This window comes from Odocoileus virginianus, chromosome 6 (genome assembly GCF_023699985.2).
Source record: "Odocoileus virginianus isolate 20LAN1187 ecotype Illinois chromosome 6, Ovbor_1.2, whole genome shotgun sequence".
Taxonomy (NCBI): domain Eukaryota; kingdom Metazoa; phylum Chordata; class Mammalia; order Artiodactyla; family Cervidae; genus Odocoileus; species Odocoileus virginianus.
The window spans coordinates 79,047,979-79,072,086 of NC_069679.1; the positions used below are offsets into that span (position 1 = coordinate 79,047,979).

Sequence of the window (24,108 nt, forward strand, 5' to 3'; positions counted from 1 at the left end):
AGTATTTTTACCCAGAGAATTCCATGGACAGAGGAGCCTAGCAGGCTACAATCCATGGGGTTGTAAAGAGTCAGACATGACTGAGAAACTAACACTTTCACAACATAGGTTCTTTTTGGACCAAATGTTCTCAGACTTCCCAAAAAATTTATAGCATGAGAAATAACACAGGATGACACCTCCTTAAGATCATAAAGTTCACTGAGCCCAAAGATCCTAAATCATATTATCCAACTTAATATGGCTTGTTGGGTGCAATGGCAACAAGAAAGGCTAGTTAGAGAAAAAAAAAAAATCAACAGTTATCACTTAGGAAGAAGGGGGAAGGAAACTTGCAGAATCCACCACATTGCCTTAAGTGGCAGCCAGAACTGCCAGCTTTGACAAGCCTTCAATGCCAATCCAAGCTCAGCACCGGACCCCCTCCCGTTCTGTTTCCACATTTGTTCCATCTAACTCTCATTCTGGACACTGTACCAGATGTAACCTTAATGACTTGTGTGATGATGGGCTTTGGATCTTTAGTTAAGATAACCTCCAAAATCTAGTTTATCAATGTAAATTATATAACCCTTCAAACTTTGAATCCAAAATTCCAATTTTCAGAAAAAAAAAAAAAAATCACAGCATCATGAAAATGTAGGTAACCACACATGAATGACAGGGAACAAACCCTGGTGCTGGATTTGGTAATAATATCCTATCCTTGGCTCTGTCACTGACTTACTGTGAGACTGTGGGCAAGTTAGTGACCATTCCATGCCCCAACAGCATCTAGAGGACTACTAAAACAATTAAATAAGTTTCTACCAAAAAAAAAAAGAAAGAGCCTGTAAACTAAACTTATGCAGAAATTCCCAAAGAGGCAGGTGCTGTTTTCCTACGAAACACGACACATCCATTGCTGATCCTCTAACACTGCTCAACTCTTCATAGAGCAAGACCTTCACATATAATAAGCAAAGAATTACACTTAGCATTGGAATAAAAATTCAAGAAAACAATAGCAAAATCATGTACATTTCAAGAAAAAGTAGTCCAGAAATTGACTCAACACTACTCTTGACCCTTAGAAAACCAACAGAAATCATTCCCACAATTCTCTTGTTTGAAGAGATCATCTCAGGAGGAAAGCATTGCACTGAATATTTATATTGTCCCTCACTCATTGACAAATTATGTTCACAAAACTAAATCTAAATAAAATAAATATATAAGTTCATATACAGTTGACCTTTGAACAACACAGGTGTGAACTACAGTCGTCTACTTATATGCAGATTTTTTTCAATAGTAAATAGCACAGCATCGCACGATCCAAGGTTGGCTGAATCCATGAACACAGAACTGTAAATATGGAGAACTTCATATAGGGAGCAAACTCAGACACCAAGGGCCAATATTACAAGTTATACACAAACTTTCAACTGCATGGAAGGTTAGAGTTCCAACCTCCGTGTTGTTCGAAGGTAAACTATATATCACTTATATCCATTTCCTGAGATTTAGCATTAGTATCATTTATAAATCTAAGTTAATAATAAAAGTTCTTATCTTACCTAGAGCAAAACAGCTCATCTCATTTCCTAGGATATCTCTTACACTTTAAAAGAGAAACGCTAATTTTAATCAGACAAAGGATATTTAACATGGAGAAGATTCTTTTAACAGTTGAACACTGGTGAAAATGGATTACCCAAAATTCAACATCCATTCATGATAAAAACTCCATGCACCCTAAAGCCAATGCTCTGCAACAAAAGAAACCACCACAATGAAAAGCCCACGCTGTGTAACTAGAGAGTAGCCCTCACTACCCCCATCCAGAGAAATCCCACACAGCAATGAAGACCACAGCCAAAAATAAACACAATTTTAAAAAATAAAATCACATCCAAAACAAAGAAATACTTAGGAATAAACCTGAACAAGGAGGTGAAAGATTTATATGCTGAGAACTATGAAACATTGATAAAAGAACTGAAGATGACAAAGAAACGGAAAGATATCCCATGCTCTTGGACTGAAATAATTAATATTGTTAAAATGGCCATACAACTGAAAGCAATCTACAGGTTTAATACAAATCCCATCAAATTACCCATGACATTATTCACACAACTAGGACAAATAATCCTAAAATTTATATGGAACCCTAAAAAATCCAGAATTGCCAAAGTGATCCTGAGGAAAAAGAACAAAGCTGGGAAGTATACCCCTCCCAGACTTCAGACAATACTACAAAAAGCTACAGTAATCAAGCAGCATGGTATTGGTTAAAAAAGAAAAAGAAAAAAAGACACATGAATCAATGGAACAGAGCAGAGAGTCCAGAAATAAACCCCCATACCCAGAGTCATACCCAGCCTCCTTTGACACAATAGCAAACAGTGTTGGGAAAGCTGGAAAGTTGCATGTAAATCAATCAAGTCAGAACACTCCTCACACCATACACAAAATAAACTCAATGGCTTAAAGATTTAAATATAAGACACAACACCACAAAACTCCCAGAACAGAACACATGTAAAATCTGTTCCAACATAAAGCACAGCAATGTTTTCTTAGGTCAGTCTACCAAGGCAATAGAAATAAAAGCAAAAATAAACAAATGAGACTAATCAAATTTATAAGCTTTTGCACAGCAAAGGAAACCGTAAGTAGAACAAAAGGACAACCTACAAAATGGGAGAAAGTATTTCCAAACAACGAGACCAACAAAGGATTTCCAAAATAAACAGCTCAGGACAGTTCAGTCCAGTCGCTGTCATGTCCAGCTCTTTGCAACCCCATGGACTGCAGCATGCCAGGATTCCCTGTCCATCACCAACTCCCGGAGCTTGCACAAACTCACGTCCATCAACTCGGTGATACCATCCAACCATCTCATCCTCTGTCGTCCCCTTCTCCTCCCACCTTTAATCCTTCCCAGCATCAGGGTCTTTTCAAATGAGTCAGCTCTTCGCATCAGGTGGCCAGAGTATTGGAGTTTCAGCTTCAGCATCAGTCCTTCCAATGAACACCCAGGACTGATCTCCCTTAGGATGGACTGGTTGGATCTCCTTGCAGTCCAAGGGACTCTCAAGAGTCTTCTTCAACACCACAGGTCGAAAGTATCAATGTTTCCGCACTCAGTCTTCTTTATGGTCTAACTCGCACATCCATACATGACTACTGGAAAAACCACTGCTTTGACTAGTTGGACCTTTGTTGGCAAGGTAATGTCTCTACATTTTAATATGCTGTCTAGGTTGGTCAAAGCTTTTCTTTCAAGGGGCAAGCATCTTTTAATTTCATGACTGCAGTCACCATCTGTAGCGATTTGGGAGCCCAAGAAAATAGTCTCTCAATCTTTCCATTGTTTCCCCATCTATTTGCCAAGAAGTGATGGGATCGAATGCCATGATCTTAGTTTTTTGAATGCTGAGTTTTAAGCCAGTTTTTTTCACTCTCCTCTTTCACTTTCATCAAGAGGCTCTTTAGTTCCTGTTCACTTTCTGCAATAAGGGTGGTGTCATCTGCATATCTGAGGTTATTGATGTTTCTCCCAGAAATTTGATTCCATCTTGTGCTTCATCCAGCCCAGCATTTCACATGATGTACTCTGAATATAAGTTAAATAAGCACAGTGACAATATACAGCCTTGACGTACTCTTTCCCAATTTGGAACCAGTCCATTGTTCCATGTCTGGTTCCAACTGTTGCTTCGTAACCTGCATACAGATTTCTCAGGAGGTAGGTAAGGTGGTCTAGTATTCCCATCTCTTTAAGAACTTTCCACAGTTTGTTGTGATCCACAGTCAAAGACTTTGGCACAGTCAATAAAGCAGAAGTAGATAAACAGCTGATACAACTCAATAACAGCGACAACAACAAACATCCTATCAAAAAAAGGGGCAAAACACCTAAATCGACATTTCTCCAAAGACATACAGATGGTCAATAGGCACATGAAAAGATACTCAACATCACTAATTACTAGAGAAATGCAAAAAAATTACAATGAGGTATCACCTCAGACTAGTTAGAATGGCCATCATCAAAAGCCTACAAATAATTCACGTCATTGAGGGTGTGGAAAAAAAGGAGCCCTCCTACACTATTGGTGGGAATGTAAATCGGTGCAGCACCATGGAAAAGGATATGGATGTTCCTTGAAAAACTAAAAAGTGCCATAAGATCCAGCAATCCACCCCTGGGCATATATCTGGAAAAAATACTAATTCAAAAAAATGCATACATCCCAATGTTCATAGCTGCACTATTTTCAATCAACAAGACATGGAAGTAACCTAAATGTCAACAGATGAATGGATAAAAATGTGGTATATACATATATACAATGGAATACTACTCAGCCATTAAAAATGAAGTAATGCCATTTGCAGCAATATGGATGGGTATAGAGATTATCATACTAAGTAGCCAGAAAGGGGAAGACAAGTATGATATCACTTATATGTGTAAAATAAAATATGACAGAAGTGAATTTATTTACAAAACAGAAACAGACTCATAGATATAGAAAAGAAACTATGGTTACCAAAGGAGAAAGGGGGTAGGTGGAGGATAAATCAGGCATTTGAGATTAGTAGACACAAGTTATTATATATAAAATAGATAAGCAGGGTCCTAATGTTTAGCACAGGGAATTATATTCGATATCCTATATCCTATAATAAACAATAATGGAAAAGAATATTAATAAATATATGTGTATAACTGAGTACTTTGCTGTATACCAGAAACTAATACAATATTATAAATTGACTATACCTCAATAAAATAATAATTTCAAAATGAATTAATCTGCTACACAATGTGGGAAAAAAAACTAGGCTCCACAGCAAAAGAACTTGCATGAGCTGGAGCACAGGCTCAAAAAGAAACAAAAAACAAAAATCAACTTCCAGAGTCCCTTCCTAAACAGAACATACAATGATTAAAATGTTAAAAATACAGGACAACACTATCATGTACTTATAAGACTTAAAGAAGACAAATAGAAAGATTCAGATAAATTACTTGCTAGTGAGCATGTTACAAACACTCATTTTCAGGTTATGCTCATTTTAACTGGTATATTTCATAACAGTAAATATTTTAATGCTAAGAAAGCAATTTATACTGAGAAGCCCATCAGACTGACTTGTGAGAAACACTCTGAGTTGCACATCTTCCCATAGATTAAGGCAGGTGTGCCCCCAGGTAACTTACAGGTGGTAGAGTGGAAATCATTGTTCCATCAAGGGAGTGTAACATAAAGCAATGAGAGACATCCCCCTCTGGTATGCTGAGGGTGACTGGATAATCACTGAGAACCAACTACTTTAACAGAACAAGAATTTGGAGAAACTAAGGAGGAGACTCTAGACCAGACAAAGAAAGGCCTAAAATAAAAGGAGGGCTTCCTAGGTAGTGCTAGTGGTAAAGAACCTGCCTGCCAATACAGAAGACATGAGAGATATGGGTTCGATCCCTAAGTCTGGAAGATCTACTAGAGGAGGAAATGGCAACCCACTCCAGTTTTCTAGCCTGGAGAATCCCATGGACAGAGGAGCCTGGCGGGCTACAGTCCATAGGGTTGCAGAGTCGGACATAACCAAAGCAACCTGGCACATGTGCAAGGTGAAAGAATCTTGTTCTCCTATGTCCTATTTTAAATATGAGTGGCTCTACATTTTATGTATGGGTAATTCAGATGGAAGTGAAATACCTATTGAGTTTACTTCTCATGTATAAAACCATTCCCCCAGAACTCAGCATTATTCAATTCTAGGCCTCCCAATTCTAGTAGAATCCATTCTGTGTTTTAAAAGCTTACCCATACAGAAGTTTTTCTAATACATAGATTTATTTCCCAATAACTCAATCCAAGGGAAATTCATCTATTCTCCCTTTCAAAGTAGGTTAGTTCTCTGCCACTAGTTAATGTTTTTAATTTTTTACTAATAATTTATGGAGCAAAAAATTAACTACCATTATTAATAAGGTAATTAAATCAAAAACATTTCATGAGCTACTCAAATATATAAAGCCTATGGCTCCATCTGCAGATACATCATAAATTGTAAAGATCTGGTAGATGCAAAAAAGTCCAAGTTTATTTTCTAAATGAAAGTAGTAAAAAAAACCTTATGAGAGAAAATATGTTCCCTGCACTCAAGCAATTAGCCTCCAATTACAAGCAAATGAGATGACTACATTTCTGCTTTGTAAAAAGAAAATAATCAATTAAGCTTGAGACTTAAGTGAAAACTCAGTACAGCACAGATATATATAAAATAATCAATTTTTTTTTACTTTTTTTTTTATTTATTTATTTTTTCCATTTATTTTTATTAGTTGGAGGCTAATTACTTTACATCATTGCAGTGGTTTTTGTCATACATTAAAATGAATTAGCCATGGATTTACATGTGTTCCCCATCCCGGTCCCCCCTCCCACCTCACTCTCCACCCGATCCCTCTGGGTCTTCCCAGTGCACCAGGCCCGAGCACTTGTCTCATGCACCCAACCTGGGCTGGTGATCTGTTTCACCCTAGATAATATACATGTTTCGATGCTGTTCTCTTGAAACATCCCACCCTCGCCTTCTCCCAGAGTCCACAAGTCTGTTCTATACATCTGAGTCTCTTTTTCTGTTTTGCATATAGGGTTATCGTTACCATCTTTCTAAAGTCCATATATATGTGTTAGTATACTGTAATGGTCTTTATCTTTCTGTATATCTTTATCACTCTGTATAATGGGCTCCAGTTTCATCCATCTATTTAGAACTGATTCAAATGAATTCTTTTTAATGGCTGAGTAATATTCCATGGTGTATATGTACCACAGCTTCCTCATCCATTCGTCTGCTGATGGGCATCTAGGTTGCTTCCATGTCCTGGCTATTATAAACAGTGCTGCGATGAACATTGGGGTGCACGTGTCTCTTTCAGATCTGGTTTCCTCAGTGTGTATGCCCAGAAGTGGGATTGCTGGGTCATATGGCAGTTCTATTTCCAGCTTTTTAAGGAATTTCCACACTGTTTTCCATAGTGGCTGTACTAATTTGCATTCCCACCAGCAGTGTAAGAGGGTTCCCTTTTCTCCACACCCTCTCCAGCATTTATTGCTTGTAGACTTTTGGATAGCAGCCATCCTGACTGGCGTGTAATGGTACCTCATTGTGGTTTTGATGTGCATTTCTCTGATAATGAGTGATGTTGAGCATCTTTTCATGTGTTTGTTAGCCATCTGTATGTCTTCCTTGGAGAAATGTCTGTTTAGTTCTTTGGCCCATTTTTTGATTGGGTCATTTATTTTTCTGGAGTTGAGATGGAGGAGTTTCTTGTATATTTTTGAGATTAATCCTTTGTCTGTTGCTTCATTTGCTATTATTTTCTCCCAATCTGAGGGCTGTCTTTTCACCTTGCTTATAGTTTCCTTTGTTGTGCAAAAGCTTTTAAGTTTCATTAGGTCCCATTTGCTTATTTTTGCTTTTGTTTCTAAAATTCTGGGATGTGGGTCATAGAGGATCCTGCTGTGATTTATGTCGGAGAGTGTTTTGCCTATGTTCTCCTCTAAGAGTTTTATAGTTTCTGGTCTTACATTTAGATCTTTAATCCATTTTCAGTTTATTTTTGTGTATGGTGTTAGAAAGTGTTCTAGTTTCATTCTTTTACAGGTGGTTGACCAGTTTTCCCAGCACCACTAAAATAATCAATTTTACAGCACATATGTAATACCTGTCGTCTTAGATACTCATAATTAGAAACATGAAGGAATAAATTTAATTGGTTTCCCAAGAGTTTACAGAAGATGAGTTAGCGAATTTCAAAAGAAGGAAATAAGAGATGGAATTAGCAAATTATTAATAGAAAATATTCATTTTAGGGAATTCTCTGGTGGCCCAGTGTTTAAGACTTCACACTTTCACTTGTCTAGAGACCAGGTTCAGTTTCTTGTCTGGGAATTAAAATCCCACAAACCACATGGCATGGCCAAAATCAAACAAACAAATAAGAATTTTCATTTTATCCCAGAATTCTGTGGTATCTTTCCGGCTTCCATCACCATGTGAATTATATTAAATCCCCATGTGTATAAATTGGCATGTACTTGAAAGGGCATTTTGAAATGTCTGGAGAATTTTTAATTGCACATGTCCTTTAACCCAGGAACTCTATACTTCCAAGAATCATAAATGATTATACACAACAAATGTGTACAGTAACGGTCACAGCTGCACTGTTTATAATGAACAATAACCTAAATACATCTATACTATGGAATATTATAACTGTTCAAAAGAATGAGGAAGAGCTACTGTGTCATATGAAAAATTATATACATTAAATGAATTAAAGTTACATAACACTTGTTATACAAAAGATAAATAACATTTTTTACAGGGTGCCAGTTTTCAAAGCAATTACAAGTATGCTTATGCATGCATAGAAAATGTTTGGAAAGATATACAAGAAGCTGTCACAATAGTTACCTCTTTGGAGTAGCACTAAAAGGGGCTATGGAGTTTTAGTATTTATTTAATAATGAGCATGTCTTACTAAATTAAACCATCCTTAAAATTCTTAATTCCCCATGAGGAATATTCATGGTCCAAATTTAGTAAGTTTCAGTTTAATTCCTAACCTGAATTCTTCCCCCTCTGATTTAAAGCTTTCAAATTCCCTGGCAGTCCAGTGGTTAAGGCTCCATGCTTCCACTGCAGTGGTTTGATCCTCGTCAGGGAACAAATCCTACATGTCAAGTGGCACAGCCAAAAAAAATTAATAAATAAAGCTTTCAAATTCAATAGAATCTAATCTATATACACTAGTTGGCAAACCACCTGACAAGCTAACCTAAATTTAAACTACAAAATAATAAACCACTCAAAAAGCTAAAGCTATTCATGACGGTCATCTCCTTTATCTCATATCCATATTCAACAACTAAACTTCCAAAAAGGTGGGTTAGAGAAAATGCAAACATTTGTACACATTCTTACATGTTCTATAGCCCCCGCCTGTCCATTACTATATTCTCGATAATGTCCAAGCATCTGGTCGACTTGTCGCAGGTTCCGACTGGTGTCCTAAAAAAAAGTGGGCTTTATTAATTGCTCCAAATGATGTTTCCCCCAATCTTAGCAGTATATCAAAGAACTAGGCCAACTGTTTGCAAAAGGTACAACTTATACAGTAATTAAGTTGGACATCAATATACTTCATAAATACGAAATATGAAGTATAGTAACACTGATCTTATTAACACTGATAAAGTGTTAATTTATCTTATTAACACTGATAAAGAAATTCAAGCCCATCTGCAATTTACTCATGTGAAATCTGAAACAAATGATTTCAGTCCTTATCCAAGGCTCCATAACAAGCTGGAAACAAAACCATAAATTGGATAAGAATCCTCACCATCAATTTGTGCACCTCAACAATTTGTATACTTCACCCCCTCTTTATAGAAGAGAAATCCTGAGAAAAATGTAGTAGATTGTGTTCAAGACAAGCAAATCACTAGGATCAATGTTATTTCAATTACTTACCTTAGAACTCGATTAAGAGAAAACAAAGTAGCCTTTAACTTTTATCTATAAACAAATTTGTTTCTAATTACAATAAAAATGGTTTCCACGAAATTTGCTAGGTTTCACCTGAAAGGTGAATGAAGGCATTTTTCAAAAATATATACTTAGTAATATGTTTCATTAGTGGAAAAGTACAAGAATCTGCACTGCAAAAACCCAGTATTATGTTAATTTAAATAAGTTTCAAAAGAAATAGGTTTCTGAGTTTTAAAGCATATTATGGTTTCTCCACCAGAAATTAGCCTATTTTTATCTAAGCATAATAACTCAAACCAATTGAAAGCCAAAATCCATGGTTACTCAGGCAAAACAGAAGTAACAGATTAAAGGATAGGAAAAAAATAATTCTATTGGAGTTTTCTTTTTCCCCAACATGATACCCTTCCCCCACTTCATTATCAAAACCCTTTCTATGGAGGGCATATAAAATGTGCACTCTAATTTCCAAACACTGTCAAAAACTAGCCTCTAAATAAAAATGGCATCTCATTATCATTCATCCATGAATAATTTACCGACCCAAAATAGGAACAACTTCTCTAAAGACATATGTCCACAAGAAGCTAAACTATGGTAATTCCTACTGGCTTCAATCCCACAGTATTTTAAGTATTTGGAAATACTACTTTATCCCAAGACATTTCCACAACCTATCAGATATTTCAAGTATCTTTACTGACTGCGTTAGGCAGAATAATGGTCCCAAAAATGTCTAGGTCCTAATCTCTCAAACCTGTACATATGTTCCCTTATATGGCAACAGGGATTTTGCAGATATAACTAAATTAAGGACCTTGAGACAGGAAGATTATCCTGGATTATGGGGTGGACCCAAGGTACTCACAAGGAGCCTTAGAGGGAAGCATAGTAACATGATGTAAGAAGGGTCCAACCCACCCTTATGGCTTTGAAGAGTAAGGGAGGGGCTATAGGACCAGGAATTTCGGCAGCCTCTAGAAAAGGCTGGAAAAGGAACAGATATTTCCCTAGGGCCTCCAGAAAGGAATGCAGACCTCCTGATATCTTGCTTTTAGCCCAGTTGAGACCACTGTCAGATTTTGACCTTCAGAACTATAAGAAAATAAATTTCTGGGTTTTTTAGACAATAGTTTTATGGTAATTTGTTACTGTGGCATAAAAAACTAATACACTGACTTGAGCCATTTCTTCACTTACCCTAATTAAAACCTACCACATGCTGCCACCGCTAAACTGACCTGTAAAGTACTGGTGATCGTGTTGACCTTCTCCGTGACACCCACAGCAGGACGATGTCGAACTTCCCTGTGTACTGAACTGGCAGCCCATCGACTCAATCGGTCACGAGAGCAGAAGTGGTCTGAATCGCTGAAGGATTCTGCCATTGATGTACAAAAATCCTTAAAAATAAATCCAGGTCAAGGTCAATCAAATGGTAAAGAGCAGAGAAATAGGAGATTATTTTAACGTTTATTTGCTTTTTGATCTTAAGTATTTATTACCTTAGTCTTTCGCCATATCATAATTTCTAACACAGCTTGAAAACACAAGTCATTTCCACATGCAACTCTCTCCCCTTTGTCTTTTCTGCTTTATGAGCAATTCCTCAGATATTTACAACTCCAAATAATAATAATCACTTAGTTTTGTGCAAAGCTCCTAAATTTTCCAAAAATACAGTATCTCATATAACCCTACCAACAACACTGTATATAAGGCATGTGAGACATACAGAATAGTATCTCTACAATGAAAGAAGAAAAAAAAAACACAGATAGTCTCTAAAGTAGGACCAGCAGGTCTCAATATCCATCTGACTTCCATTCTGCTAAGCTATGAGGACATGGGTATCTTTAAATAAAAATACAACACACACAGAATAAACTAAAATAAGAGAATTCCATTTATTGTATAGAAAACACTCTCACACCACTTAATTTATAGTCAAATTAAATACCATCACAGAAGTACAAATTCCATGATAACAAATATGTGAAATGGCATCTTCAACATCTCCACCAAAACAGAAGGCCAAGCAGCCCGAATATAATCTAAGTAGAAACATCTCTAAATATGCTTTCTTCCCATCCTTACCTCAATTTTCAATCTAATGCAAAAGAAAAGTATTTCATGCAAGACAATCTCAAAATTTCAGAAAATTTTTATAGAAATTGAAGAAATGAAATATATTTGTAACAAATATCAGAGAAAATTCAATTATCAAAAGTGACAGTTTGAGTATTCCAATAATTTCATTTTCTGCTTAATAGAGAGTTAATGACCTTTATTTTAACATTAATTGGTACAATCCTCCTAAAATCTATATGGCCAGTTTTCTTGCATTTTAAAAACAGTATGAGGAAACCTCTCTTTAATAATCTAGAATATTCTGAAATTTTTGGATCTTGTGAATCTGGAAAGTACATGCCCATACATTTAAAGCCAAAGGGACAGAGGGAATTTGCTAAATATGTATAGATTGTAGCACATTTAATGAAAGCATTCATGTTTTTAAATAAATAAATAAGCAAGGAAGCTTGCTGTGAGTTCAGGCTTTTCATAGTGAAATACAGTCTGACTTTGTAGCATCAGAAAAAAGAAATCAACAGAACATCCAACTTTTTCGAACCATCTGAGACAGTGCTAGAGAACAGCTGTCAGACCCCAGCCTCTCCTCTGACCAGGCCTCTCAACTTCCCTCCTCACCTCTTTCCACAGTTCTCGCCCCCCTTCTCCTGTCTACAAGTATAAAGGCACAGGGCCGACAATGTAGCTCCCTCCAAAGTCAGGAAACATGAACAAGAAACAAAGGCTGATGCAACTGTATAGCAATACTTTTGCAGGATCACACTTGTTTCAAGTCCAAAAGAATAAACTTAAGAAGAAATCTTAAACAGAACTTCACCTTTAAACTTAGGAAATCACTTGTGTGTCTCTGCACACCCATGCACACATGTGAGCACACCCATAAATCTATGCCACTGGACCTAAAATCATTTACTGTTAGAGGACCAACACTCTCCTTTGGTGAAAACAGGGGAAAAAAAAAAAATCAACATTTTCTGAGAGCCTGCTACAATGCCAGGTACTCTATAAATGCTCACAGAGACAATCCAATTTAATTCCCATAATAACTTACTAAAATGGGCAGTTCGCCTAGAAAGGATGCTGAAGGGGGAGATGCTAAGTAACAACTCAAACTCCAGACAGTGATCACAAGTAACAGACCCAGGAAGCGGACCGAGGGTTCGGCCAGGCTCCTTCCCCTTCAGTGTTCTCTCCATTCCGCTCTGCTCTGCTGTCTCCTAGACACTACTTGTGAACAGTCTTAACAGTTATGAAAAAGCATTAAAGGTAGCATCAGGCCATGGTTCACATGTGTCTGCAGCCTCCTCAATGCCGTGTCATTTCATTTAAGCACAAAAATTCCAAAGGGAGGGAGAATGGGAAGCAAGTAGCAATATGAAATCTCTGTTAGTCACTTAAGAAAGAAAAAAAACAGTGACATATCTATGCTGCATATAATAAAACAAATCAAACCTGCAGCCTCAGAGTAAAAAGGCTTTTATGTCCTTTTTCCTTCTCTTATATGATGGAAAATAATAATTATGCCTGGATCTGTAAGAATTCTGTATCTGAAAGAATAAGTTTCATTTTAACCAGTCATAATTCTGGAAACTAAACTGGAATTAAGATATTACCAGGCAGAATAAAAAGGTAGCACTGAAAAACCAGATGTTAACCACATTGGCTGTTGGTGAGAGCAAGAAACAAGACAGCCATCTTTGAAACAACCTGATTTTTTTTTAATATCAAAATTGTAATAATAATCAGTTATCTATACATAATGTCAATGAAGGGAGAAGGAGTTTCCCAGATGATGCTAGTGGTAAAGAAGCCGCCTGTAAATGCAGGGAGACATAAGAGATGTGGGCTCAATTCCTGGGTTGGGAAGATCCGCTGGAGGTGGGCACAGCAACCTACTCTAGTGTTCTTGCCTGGGAAATCCCAGGGACAGAAGAGCCTGGTGGGCTACAGTCCATGGGGTGGCATAGAGTCAGACACAAATGTAGCAACTTAGCATGCACACAATGTCAATGAATATAAATGGCATATCAGAGTCATCTAATCAGCTATTTGAGTATCAACTTGACTACAAAGAGTGAAAACTGAAAATTTTGTTTTTTTAAATAATTTGGGGAAAATGTGTAAAATATAAAATAGTACAGAGACTAAGATAGTAAGCAAGCATGTATCAACTACCAGAATATTATTATTATCATTTTCTATTTCTATTTTCTATTATGCTTCTTCCACTTCTATCATCTATTTCCCTATTATTTTTAAGAATATATTCTTATTATTATTTCCCATTCTGACACATGTGCTTCTAATATTTTGAATAAAATATTAGATTGGCCAAAAAATGTATTCGGGTTTTTCCATTAGCTGGTACAGAAAAATCTGAACAAACTTTCTGACCAATATTTAGAACACTATAAATAAAGTCCTAGTATTGGCACAGCGATAAAGAACCCTCCTGGCAGTGTGGGAGACATGGTTTCAATCCCTGGGTTGGGAAGATCCACTAGAGAAGGAAATGGCAACCTGCTCCAGTATTCTTGAAAAATCCCATGAACAGAGGAGCCTGGCAGTGAAGCCTGTCCATGGGGCTGCAGAATCGGATGCAGTCAAGCTTGCATGCACGCGACCTCCCACCCTATCCTCAACTCCCACTGCTCCACCACCCCCGATCCCTGGGTTAACTACTGGATGATTTTGTGTTCAACTCTCCACACCACACTCTTATACTTTTACCATAGGTACATGGGTGGGTGTTCATTGGAAGGACTGATGCTGCAGCTGAAACTCCAATATTTTGGCCACCTCATGCAAAGAGCTGACTCATTGGAAAAGACCCTGATGCTGAGAGGGATTGGGGGCAGGAGGAGAAGGGGGCGACAGAGGATGAGATGGCTGGATGGCATCACCGACTCGATGGTCATGAGTCTGACCATCTCTGGGAGTTGGTGATGGACAGGGAGGCCTGGCATGCTGCGATTCACGGGGTGGCAAAGGGTCGGGCACAACTGAGCGACTGAACTGAACTGAACCACAGGTACATATGTACCTCGCAGTCTTTCTTAATGGAACACAACTGTAATTAGTTGAAAAAATATTAATGAGTAAAGATATGGCGTATCTGAATCTAAAACAGAAAATCATAGCTGCCTTAGCTGCTCATACATATAGCATTGTTGTCAAAATCATACAAACAGCATTAGCTTAACTATGTGTAACTGTCACATACACACACACACACACACACACACACACAAAGACCTCTCACTTACCCCTATTAAGGACTACATACTTTTAATAAGATAAAATCACACTTTTCAGCATGAATTTCACTAGTTCACAAAGTCCTCAGTTGAGCAATAAAAGATGTACAAACTCCTGCATCTGATGGAACTCCTGTAGAAATATCAAGATTCAAAGTGAGATATAGGTGAAGATTTTTATATCATTTTACAGCATATGAAACATTTGCTTTTATAGCATATGAAAGAATTTTAGTTACATAAATGTCATAAGTGTTGATTTTAAAACATTAAAGACATTAAAGAATCTGATTATAATAAAAAAAAATAGAAATTCAACTAGCATTTCACTGTTGATAAAAAAAAAAAAACTTAGCACTGTCTACACCTACTACCAACAATTCAAAAGGTCGAACACACCTCTCATAGCTAACAGAGCACCTGAACCTAAGTGTCAAAACGCAGAAGGCAGGTACAGTGGCAGAGTTCCAACCTTGCCAAAAGATGATGTCAGTCTACTAACAGTCAACACTCCCACTCCCCAGACGTGGAGCTGATGGAGGAAGGGAGAGAAAAATGAGAAAGGAGTGGCCTTGAGAGTCGCCAGAAGACTGCTGCCCCACTATCAGAAAAAAGTGTCAGTCACTCAGCCGGGTCCAGCTCTTTGTGACCCCATGGACAATCTTCTCCAGGAGACTGTCCCAGCCAGGCTCCTCTGTCCACAGGACTCTCCAGGCAAGCATACTGGAGTGGATTGCCATTTCCTTTTCCAGGGGATCTTCCCCACCCAGAGACTGAACCAACATATAAAAGGCCATGAAGATAGTTCCAAGAGCGCTTTAAGATAACTGAGGGAGAAGCACAAAACAGTAAGTGCCAATGCTACACTCTTCAAGGACCATTACTATTTTATACAATTAAACAGTTTTCAAAAAGTATTGTTTATCCTAGTATCACTGGCATTAATGAAAATAAGATTTTTTAGGACTCTGGAAATCTCCCCAGTGAGTTCATACCCAAAGCGTTAGACTCAGTCCAGGTTGATAAAAGCATACTGAAAGCAGTCACATTAAAAATATATATATGTATGTATATTCATGGTCATGCAAAACTGTTCTAATAACCTAAGAAATATAAATTATCAGTGAGATGCTTTTATAGGCCATTGCTTTCCTTTAAATGATTAAGTCTATGTTAGCCAGGTTGTAGCCAAAGGAACATTCCTATGTAGTACTAACAGATATGTGTAAGTTGATACAAATTGTCTGGATGGTCAGCAGGCAATATGTATCAAAAACAGTTTGTACCTCTGACCTACCAACAACTTCCAAAGTGTCTCCTAACAGAATCATTGGAATACATACAGAAATTTATATATAAAAATATCTGCTGAGAACAAATATCACAACCATCTAACAGGGAAAATAAAAAGCACTTAAATTTCAAATCATAAGAGAAAAGTTAAAATACAGTACATCCATGTAATGGAATAGTACACAGACATTAAAACCCAGTTTCTGGAGATATTTAATGGCAACACAAGGGATAAAAGCATGAACCCCAATTTGGTAATAAACATTACATGATGTCTGTATCTGAGCATAAACTGCCAGTATACACATCCAGGAGCTTCCCAGGTGGCGCCAGTGGTAAAGACTGCCTGCCAATGTAGGGCACATACGAGAGGTAGGGTCAATCCCTGGGTTGGAGAGATCCCTTTGAGGAGGGCATGGCAACCCACTCCATATCCTGGCCTGGAGAATCCCTTGGACAGAGGAGCCTGGCAGGCTATGGTCCACAGGGTCGGAAAGAGACACGACTGAAGCTACTTCACACACACGCACGCATACACATTTAGAGGAACAGGAAAGGATGATGACAAAGAAAGAAGAAAATAAAAGTATATTTACCATGTTAAGTTTATAGTCGATTTCTATTCTTTAAACATTCCTATACTTCCTGAATTTTCTACAATGATTGAACAATCAGAAAGAAAAAGAAAATACAATGCTTAAAAGAAAAAAAATAAATAAAAAGATTCCCTTCAGAGATAGCAGATTAAGAACAGACTGATAACCTGGAAAATGTGTTTAAATAAAACAAATTTAAAGCGGTTCATGAATAATAATCACTACTGCAATTTGAATTCCAAAGAAGAATTTAAACACCTAGCATGCTCAAGAAAAAAAAAAAAATCTTCATTATTTTTAAAGAATTAAAAGAAAAAAGTTCAGGTGGATTAGAAATTCATTCTCATTAGCATGAGAAATCTCAGCATGATGTTTGTAGACAAAAGAAGAAAGAATTGCTAAATTTGAAGAATGATTAAGGAACAATTTAAAGGAGCTGAATCACCTAAATCCTGATTAAATGTGTGACAGGCATCTCCTTTAACTGGAGAAAGAAAATGAAGGCATGTCCAACTCTTTGTGACTCCATGGACTGTAGCCTGCCAGGCTCCTCTGTCCACGGGATTTTCCAGGCAAGAGTACTGGAGTGGGTTGCCATCTCCTCCTCCAGGGGATCTTCCTGACCCAGGGATGGAGCCCAGGTCTCCTGCATCGCAGGCAGACTCTTTGCCATCTGAGCCACCAAAGAGCAGTAAATACTCTCTGCAGCTTACTACCTCTGGGTAAAATTTATCACTGTGAGAAAGCAGGACTACTCATGCTGTCTGCTTTTCAGATCCTAAGCTTCTCCCAAGACTCTAGAGAGATCTAAGATGGGTGACCTTGGGTGAAAATCTCCAGAGTCAGAGAAAGCTCTGGGTCTGAAAACAGATGGTACCATTCTTGGAATAGTTTATTTCGCTGTTCCCAACACATCAGTATTTAAAGGCATAAATATTGTTGCTTCTGCCTTAATGAACCTTATAAAGAAGACATACGGCCACCAGAGCAAGTAATGAACCCCTCATCAATTCGCTCCCACTGAGGATCTATCCATCAAAAACAAATGCCCATATGCAAACCTGAATATTGTGAGAGAATAAAAACTGCATTCAGCCCTGTAATTTCAACCCTGCAATAAGAGGACTGGCAATGAGTCTACAAACTCAAGTCCACCTCTTTTGTTATTTGACCTAAAGAGCCATCAGACTGTCTTCATTATAATGATGCACATTTGTATGTATGAGAGCTGTAATTTATTGATTCTCAAGTCTCTTTTCCTCAGAGCCAGTTTAAAACAATTAGGATTTGCAAGCTGTTCCATAAAAGATAAGCACCCAGCATCAGGGGTGATATTTCACAAAGGCTGACTGGTGAATGTTAAGTAGGTTGATTGCTTCTGTGGCCTCCAAGAGCCTCAGCCGTCCCTGTCCAAGGCAGCTGTCCTCAAGGTAATGACGTTGATATTTAAAGGGGGTTGGGGAAGCTGGGGAATTCATTTTAAGCTGAGCCACAAACCAAGTTCAAAAATTTTAATGTATTTCTCACTGCTTCAATAGCGACTGCCTCATCCTTCAAGAGAAAAAGTTAACACACCAGCAGAGGCTACCATGCACAAATAATTATCACCTGCATGGGTCTTCTTTACATCAGTCCTCCTTTGTAACATCATCTCCTCAAACCCTTTTAGCAAATTCATATAAGATCAAAGCTGGATCGGAAGAATCAATAGTCAAAATGACTATACTACCCAAGGCATTCTACAGATTCAATGCAGTTCAGTTCAGTCACTCAGTCATGTCCGACTCTGCAACCCCATGGACTGCAGGATTCCAGGCCTCCCTGTCCACCACCAACTCCCACAGTTTACTCAAACTCATGTCCATTGAGTCGGTAATGCCATCAAACTATCCAACCATCTCATCCTCTGTTGTCCCCTTCTCCTCCCGCCTTCAATCTTTCCCAGCATCAGTGTCTTTTCAAATGAGTCAGTTCTTCGCATCAGGTGGTCAAAGTACTGGAGTTTCAGCTTCAGCATCAGTCCTTCTAATGAATATTCAGGACTGATTTCCTTTAGGATGGACTGCTTGGATCTCCTTGCTGTCCAAGGGACTCCCAAGAGTCTTCTCCAACACCACAGTTCAAAAGCATCCATTCTTCAGTGCTCAGGTTTCTTTATAGTCCAACTCTCACATCCATACATGACTACTGGCAAAACATATAGCTTTGACAGATTCAATGCAATCCCTTTCAAATTTCCAATGACATTTCTCACAGAACTAGAACAAAAAAAATTTTTTTTAATTTATATGGAGACACAAAAGACTCCAAATAGCCAAAACATACTGAGAAAGAAAAATGAAGTGAAGAAATCAGACTCGCTGATTTCAGACTATACTACAAGCTACAGTCATCAAGACTAGGTAGTATGGGTACAAAGACAGAAATGTAGATCAATGAACAGGACAGAAAGCCCAGAGGTAAACTCATACACCCAGGGCCAACTAATCTACGACAAGGGAGGCAAGAATATACAATGGAGAAAAGACAGTCTCTTCAATAAGTGCTGGGAACACTGGACAGCTATGTGTAAAAGAATGAAATTAGAACATTCTCTAACACCTTACACAAAAATAAGCTCAAAATGGATCAAAGACCTAAATGTATGGCCAGACACTATAAAACTCATACCGGAAAGCAGAACACTCTTTGACATTAATTTCAGCATTACCTTTTGGGATCTACCTTCTAGAGTAATGAAAATAAAACAAAAATAAAAAAATGGGACATAATCAAACTTAAGGGCTTCTGCACCGTAAAGGTAACCATAAACAAAATGAAAAGACAACCCACAGAATGGGAGATAATATTTGAAAATGAAGGGAGCAATAAGGGATTGATCTCCAAAATATACAAGTAGTTCATGTAGCTGTACATCAGAAAAACAAACAACTCAATCAAACGGGCAAAAGATCTAAATATATATTTTTCCAAAGAAAACAAACAGATGGCTATTTATTAGAGAAATGCAAATCAAAAATATCATGAGGTTACCAATCCATACCAGCCAGAATGGCCGTCACCAACAAGCCTACAGACAATAAATACTGGAGAAAAGGCAACCCTCCTGCAGTGCTGGCAGAAATTAAACTGGTACAACCACTGTGGAGAACAGCACGGAGATTCCTTAAGAACTGAAAACAGAGCTACCATATGGTCCAACAATCCTACTCATGGGCACACATCTAGAGAAAACCATAATCCAAAAGGGAACATTCACCCCAGGCTTCATTGCAGCACTCTTTACAATAGCCAAGACATGGAAGCAGCCTAAATGTCCACTGTCAAGAGGAATGGATAAAGATGTTGTGCGTATACACAATGAAATATTACTCAGCCATTTTAAAAAAAAAATGAAATAGTGCCATTTGCAGCAATGTGGAGGGACCTAGAAATCATCATACTGATTAAGTCAGAGAAAGACAAATATCATATGGTATCATTCACATGTGGAATCTCATTTTTTTTTAAGATACAAATGAACAGAACAGAAACAGACTTACAGATATCAAAAACAAACTTATGGTTGGTTACCAACAGGTAAATGTGTTGGGGAGGGATAAGTCTGGAGTTTTGGGTGAACACACACACACTCACCATAACCTATGGTTAGTTCACCATATGTTATTCACCATAACATATAAGACAGACAACCAGCTTCTCCTTCGGGCTCAGCCCATCCTCACACCTTAGCAGGGGGTATACTATCCTCCGTTTACCAAATGAAACTCTGAGCTGCAACCAAAAAAAAAAAAAAAAAAAAAAAAATGGATAACCAACGAAGACCTAACCTACTGGACAGCACAGAGAACTCAATATTCTATGATAACCCACATGAGAAAAGAATCTAAAAAAGAATGAATATATGTATAACTGAATCACTTTGTTGTACACCTGCAATTACCCACAACACTGTAAGCCAATAAAATTACAATTAAAAAATTTAAAAGTAAGAATAACTGGGTTTGGGAGAGTTTTTTAAAGAAAAGTGGTCGGGACAGGGCTCTTTCAATCAGAGAGCTTAATGATTAGAAGGAACTTCACAAAGACACGAGGAGGGAACCAAATTCTAGACAGGTGGAGGAACAGAGGCATAGCACATGAAGTAGGAAGGAGTTAGCTGTGTTCAAGAAACAGCAAAAAGGAGCAGCAGTGACCAAGGAGGAGGGTGTCACAGGACGAACTCTGAGAAGCAGGCTGGGGACAGCTCACGGAGAGGTTCAGGCTAAAAGAAGCGTGGATTTTATGCCACCCCTCACAGAAGTTTCATGAGGGGAGACACTTATCTACTTGTTCAATGTTGGCACCCCAAGGCCCAGAACTCTATTAACAACATAGCTGGCACTCAGCAGAGATCCAACGGACTGAGAATGAATCAAGAATTGTTGTCCAGTGTCTAAGTCATGCCCGACTCTTTGCAATCGCACGGTCTGCAGGACGCCAGGCTTCCCTGTCCTTCACTGTCTCCCAGAGTTTGCTCAAATTCATGTCCATTGAGTCACCTCATACCAAACCTCAAGTCCTCACCTGCCCACTACCCAAGGCAAGCTCCCTGTGGTGGGGACCTGTTCCCAGGTGACAGGGGGGTTGAGATCTCACATCAGATCTTTAGCTTAAGAATGCCCAGGCTACAATAGCATCTCTTACCACCTAAATGAAGACACGTAAGAGGCAGCTAATTCCAGTGCATCTTGAACTGCTCCTGAATAATTAAATATTTTATTGTGATGTTACTACTTAAATTTATTATCCTTTGCTGGGGAACAAAATTAAACATAATAAGGGCTGTTAGTCTTCTCACAAAAAGAAAAAAAAAGAGAGAGAGAGAGATCCAAGTCAACTGTCCAGTAGTCAGTTCTCAGTTAAGTCAGGAAATAATGTAACAGGAACAGAATCGAAGAGATACAATAGATTCATGCACTCACCATCCACTGAATTGTCACTACATTAGAAATGAAAGAGGAAGGTGATTAAGTCACAGTCCTCAGTGGGAGAGAAAGATCTGTAAGAAGTCTACATACAGTGAGCTAGGTGCTATGACAATATGCCAGGGGAATCAGGTCAGGATCTTTCCACCCATCTAGAAGGATGAGAAGAAGCTTGACAGATGGATGAGACAAAGAAGCGAGATTCCATCATTTCAGAGGAACTGCAGAAGAGACAAATATTCAGGGCTCTCCAATCCTTCAACCAGAGCATAGATTTAAAACTGTCTCCAGATATTCCTAAACATCCCCTCAGGCAGAGATGAGGTGCATGGTTAAAATCACTCTCAGTTGAGAACTTCTGACCTACAGAATTAACAGTAAATATATATATTCATATGTATGGGCTTCCTAGGGGGCTCAGCAGTAAAGAAACCACCTGCCGATCAAGGCAGAAGACTCAGGTTCAATCCCTGGGTCGGGAAGATCCCCTGAAGAAGAAAATGGCAACCCGCTCCAGTATTCTTGCCTAAAAGCCCCATGAACAGAGGAGCCTGGTGGGCTACAGGCCATGGGGTCACAAAGAGTGGGAAATGACCAAGCCTGAACACAAGCATACACATATACATAAGTATATTGCAAATATACTAGATATCTCTTTTTTTTGTATGTTCCACTTATTCCTGTTGCTACCATCCATTTCCTTCCTTCCTCTCTCTGTCTTCCCCCTCCTTCCTCCTCCTCCCTTCCTCTCTCTCTCACACACTTGCACACACCCACTCCTCTATTCCATGGATGACACCAGACTCAGTCCCCAGGTTCCATTTTGCTCCCCTTGCAGGAGTAAGAGGGCAGAATCACGTGGATCAGCACCCATCAAGCAGGTGGCAGGGGCATTTCTGAAAAAGCCTGCATGGCATACAAAATTACTGTTTCCTCAGACATGGAGATAAGACTAATAGCTGCTTAATTATGTGTAAGCCAGTTGTTAAAAATTAGCACGGCTTTAAAAGAAAATAAAGCTACTTAATAACTCTTTCCCTGTCTCACCAGCAGAATGACAGAGATATTTTAGACTCATACACCTACACACACTTCTAAAATAAATGAGGCAGTTTACAAAATTAAAAGTAAAACATGTCAAGATAAAAAAACAATCAACAAAAACCCAAAGGGGGAAAAGAAAGATAACAGACTGAAATGGATGCTAACAAACAGAAGATGGATTTCTTACTTGGAGTTAAGCCCTAGAATGGCATTCTATTTTCTAACAGATAAAAAGAATAAACACAAACTACACTATTCCCAAAGTAGACAATAATGAAGCCCTCTGGGTGTGGAGACAACCCCTAATAATGGCCCAAACTGTCAGAAAATGGGCATGAGATGAACCTGGAAAAAGATAGAGCTAGAATCCCTGAGTTCCTAACACCATTCTGTTTAAATCAGGGGATGAAAAGTAGAGAACTACAGACCAAATCCAGCCAAGCAATACATATTTTAACAGAGTCCTCATTGTGTTATCTTAAAACCTTAATTTGAAAACAGAGACTTCACCAAAAAAATCTAATTCCCGGTTTCTCTTGAAAACTCCAAAGATCTGGCAACACTGGGGAAGACTGTTCCCATGGCAACATGGCTGTAAACAGTGGCTGCCCTGTGTTGGTCATGCACCTTCCTGCTTGCCCTTGCAATCCCCACCAGGCCTGCTTCGTAGGACCAGATTAGCAGCTGACTTTGCAATCCTACTTTGGATAAAGAACCAAGACAAAGGAAGTTTACTGGCCTCATTCCCCAGTTAAAAGTGAACAATTCTAGAAAGAATCAATCAAGGTTAAATGCTCACAATGCTCCCCTCTATAGACCAGAAGGGCAATCGGGTGACACAGCTTCCATATTAGCCTATAGACTAGAAAACCAGAACAAGATGTAAGCCTTGAGCAGGAGGACTTGATTTTCAGCAGACCACTCAGGATGTTTTCCCACTCTGGTATACAGAAGAAATTAAATGCAGAACAAAGTGCTGCTCGCATAATCTGGCTCCATGAACTCTTCACCTCCCCAAGACCTAAGTCTTCCCACTATGGGTGGAATCACCCTCCCTGCCTCTGGGCTCAGCTATTTGACCTACGTTGGCCAACAGGATTTCAGCTGACAGGGCACAAACAGATACCTGAAATGGGACTACACCCTGGAACCTGCTCCCCTCATCTCTCCCGTCACCGTCAGGACGTGCAGACAATCCCACTGGAAGGTGTGGCATACATGGCTGCCCCAGCGACTTCCAGCTTAGATCAGTGGACCAGTCAGCTGAGCACAGAAAAAAAGTGTCCAGCC

General features: G+C 38.6%; 1 protein-coding gene across 9 annotated transcripts in view; it reads right to left on the minus strand.

Moving 5' to 3' along the window:
- Positions 1-24,108, minus strand: part of CEP128 (centrosomal protein 128) — a 484,062-nt gene that overhangs the window by 406,795 nt on the left and 53,159 nt on the right. For 6 of the 9 annotated variants that reach the window (XM_070469726.1, XM_070469720.1, XM_070469725.1 and 3 more), the window contains 2 exons: positions 10,812-10,973; positions 9,001-9,087 (listed from right to left, as the gene is read on the minus strand). In XM_070469726.1, the coding sequence (XP_070325827.1) occupies positions 9,001-9,087; positions 10,812-10,973 (249 nt within the window). Of the gene's footprint in view, positions 1-9,000; positions 9,088-10,811; positions 10,974-14,927; positions 15,052-24,108 lie in introns of all 9 variants that reach the window. The other 3 variants (XM_070469724.1, XM_070469721.1, XM_070469722.1) reach the window with 2 other exon arrangements.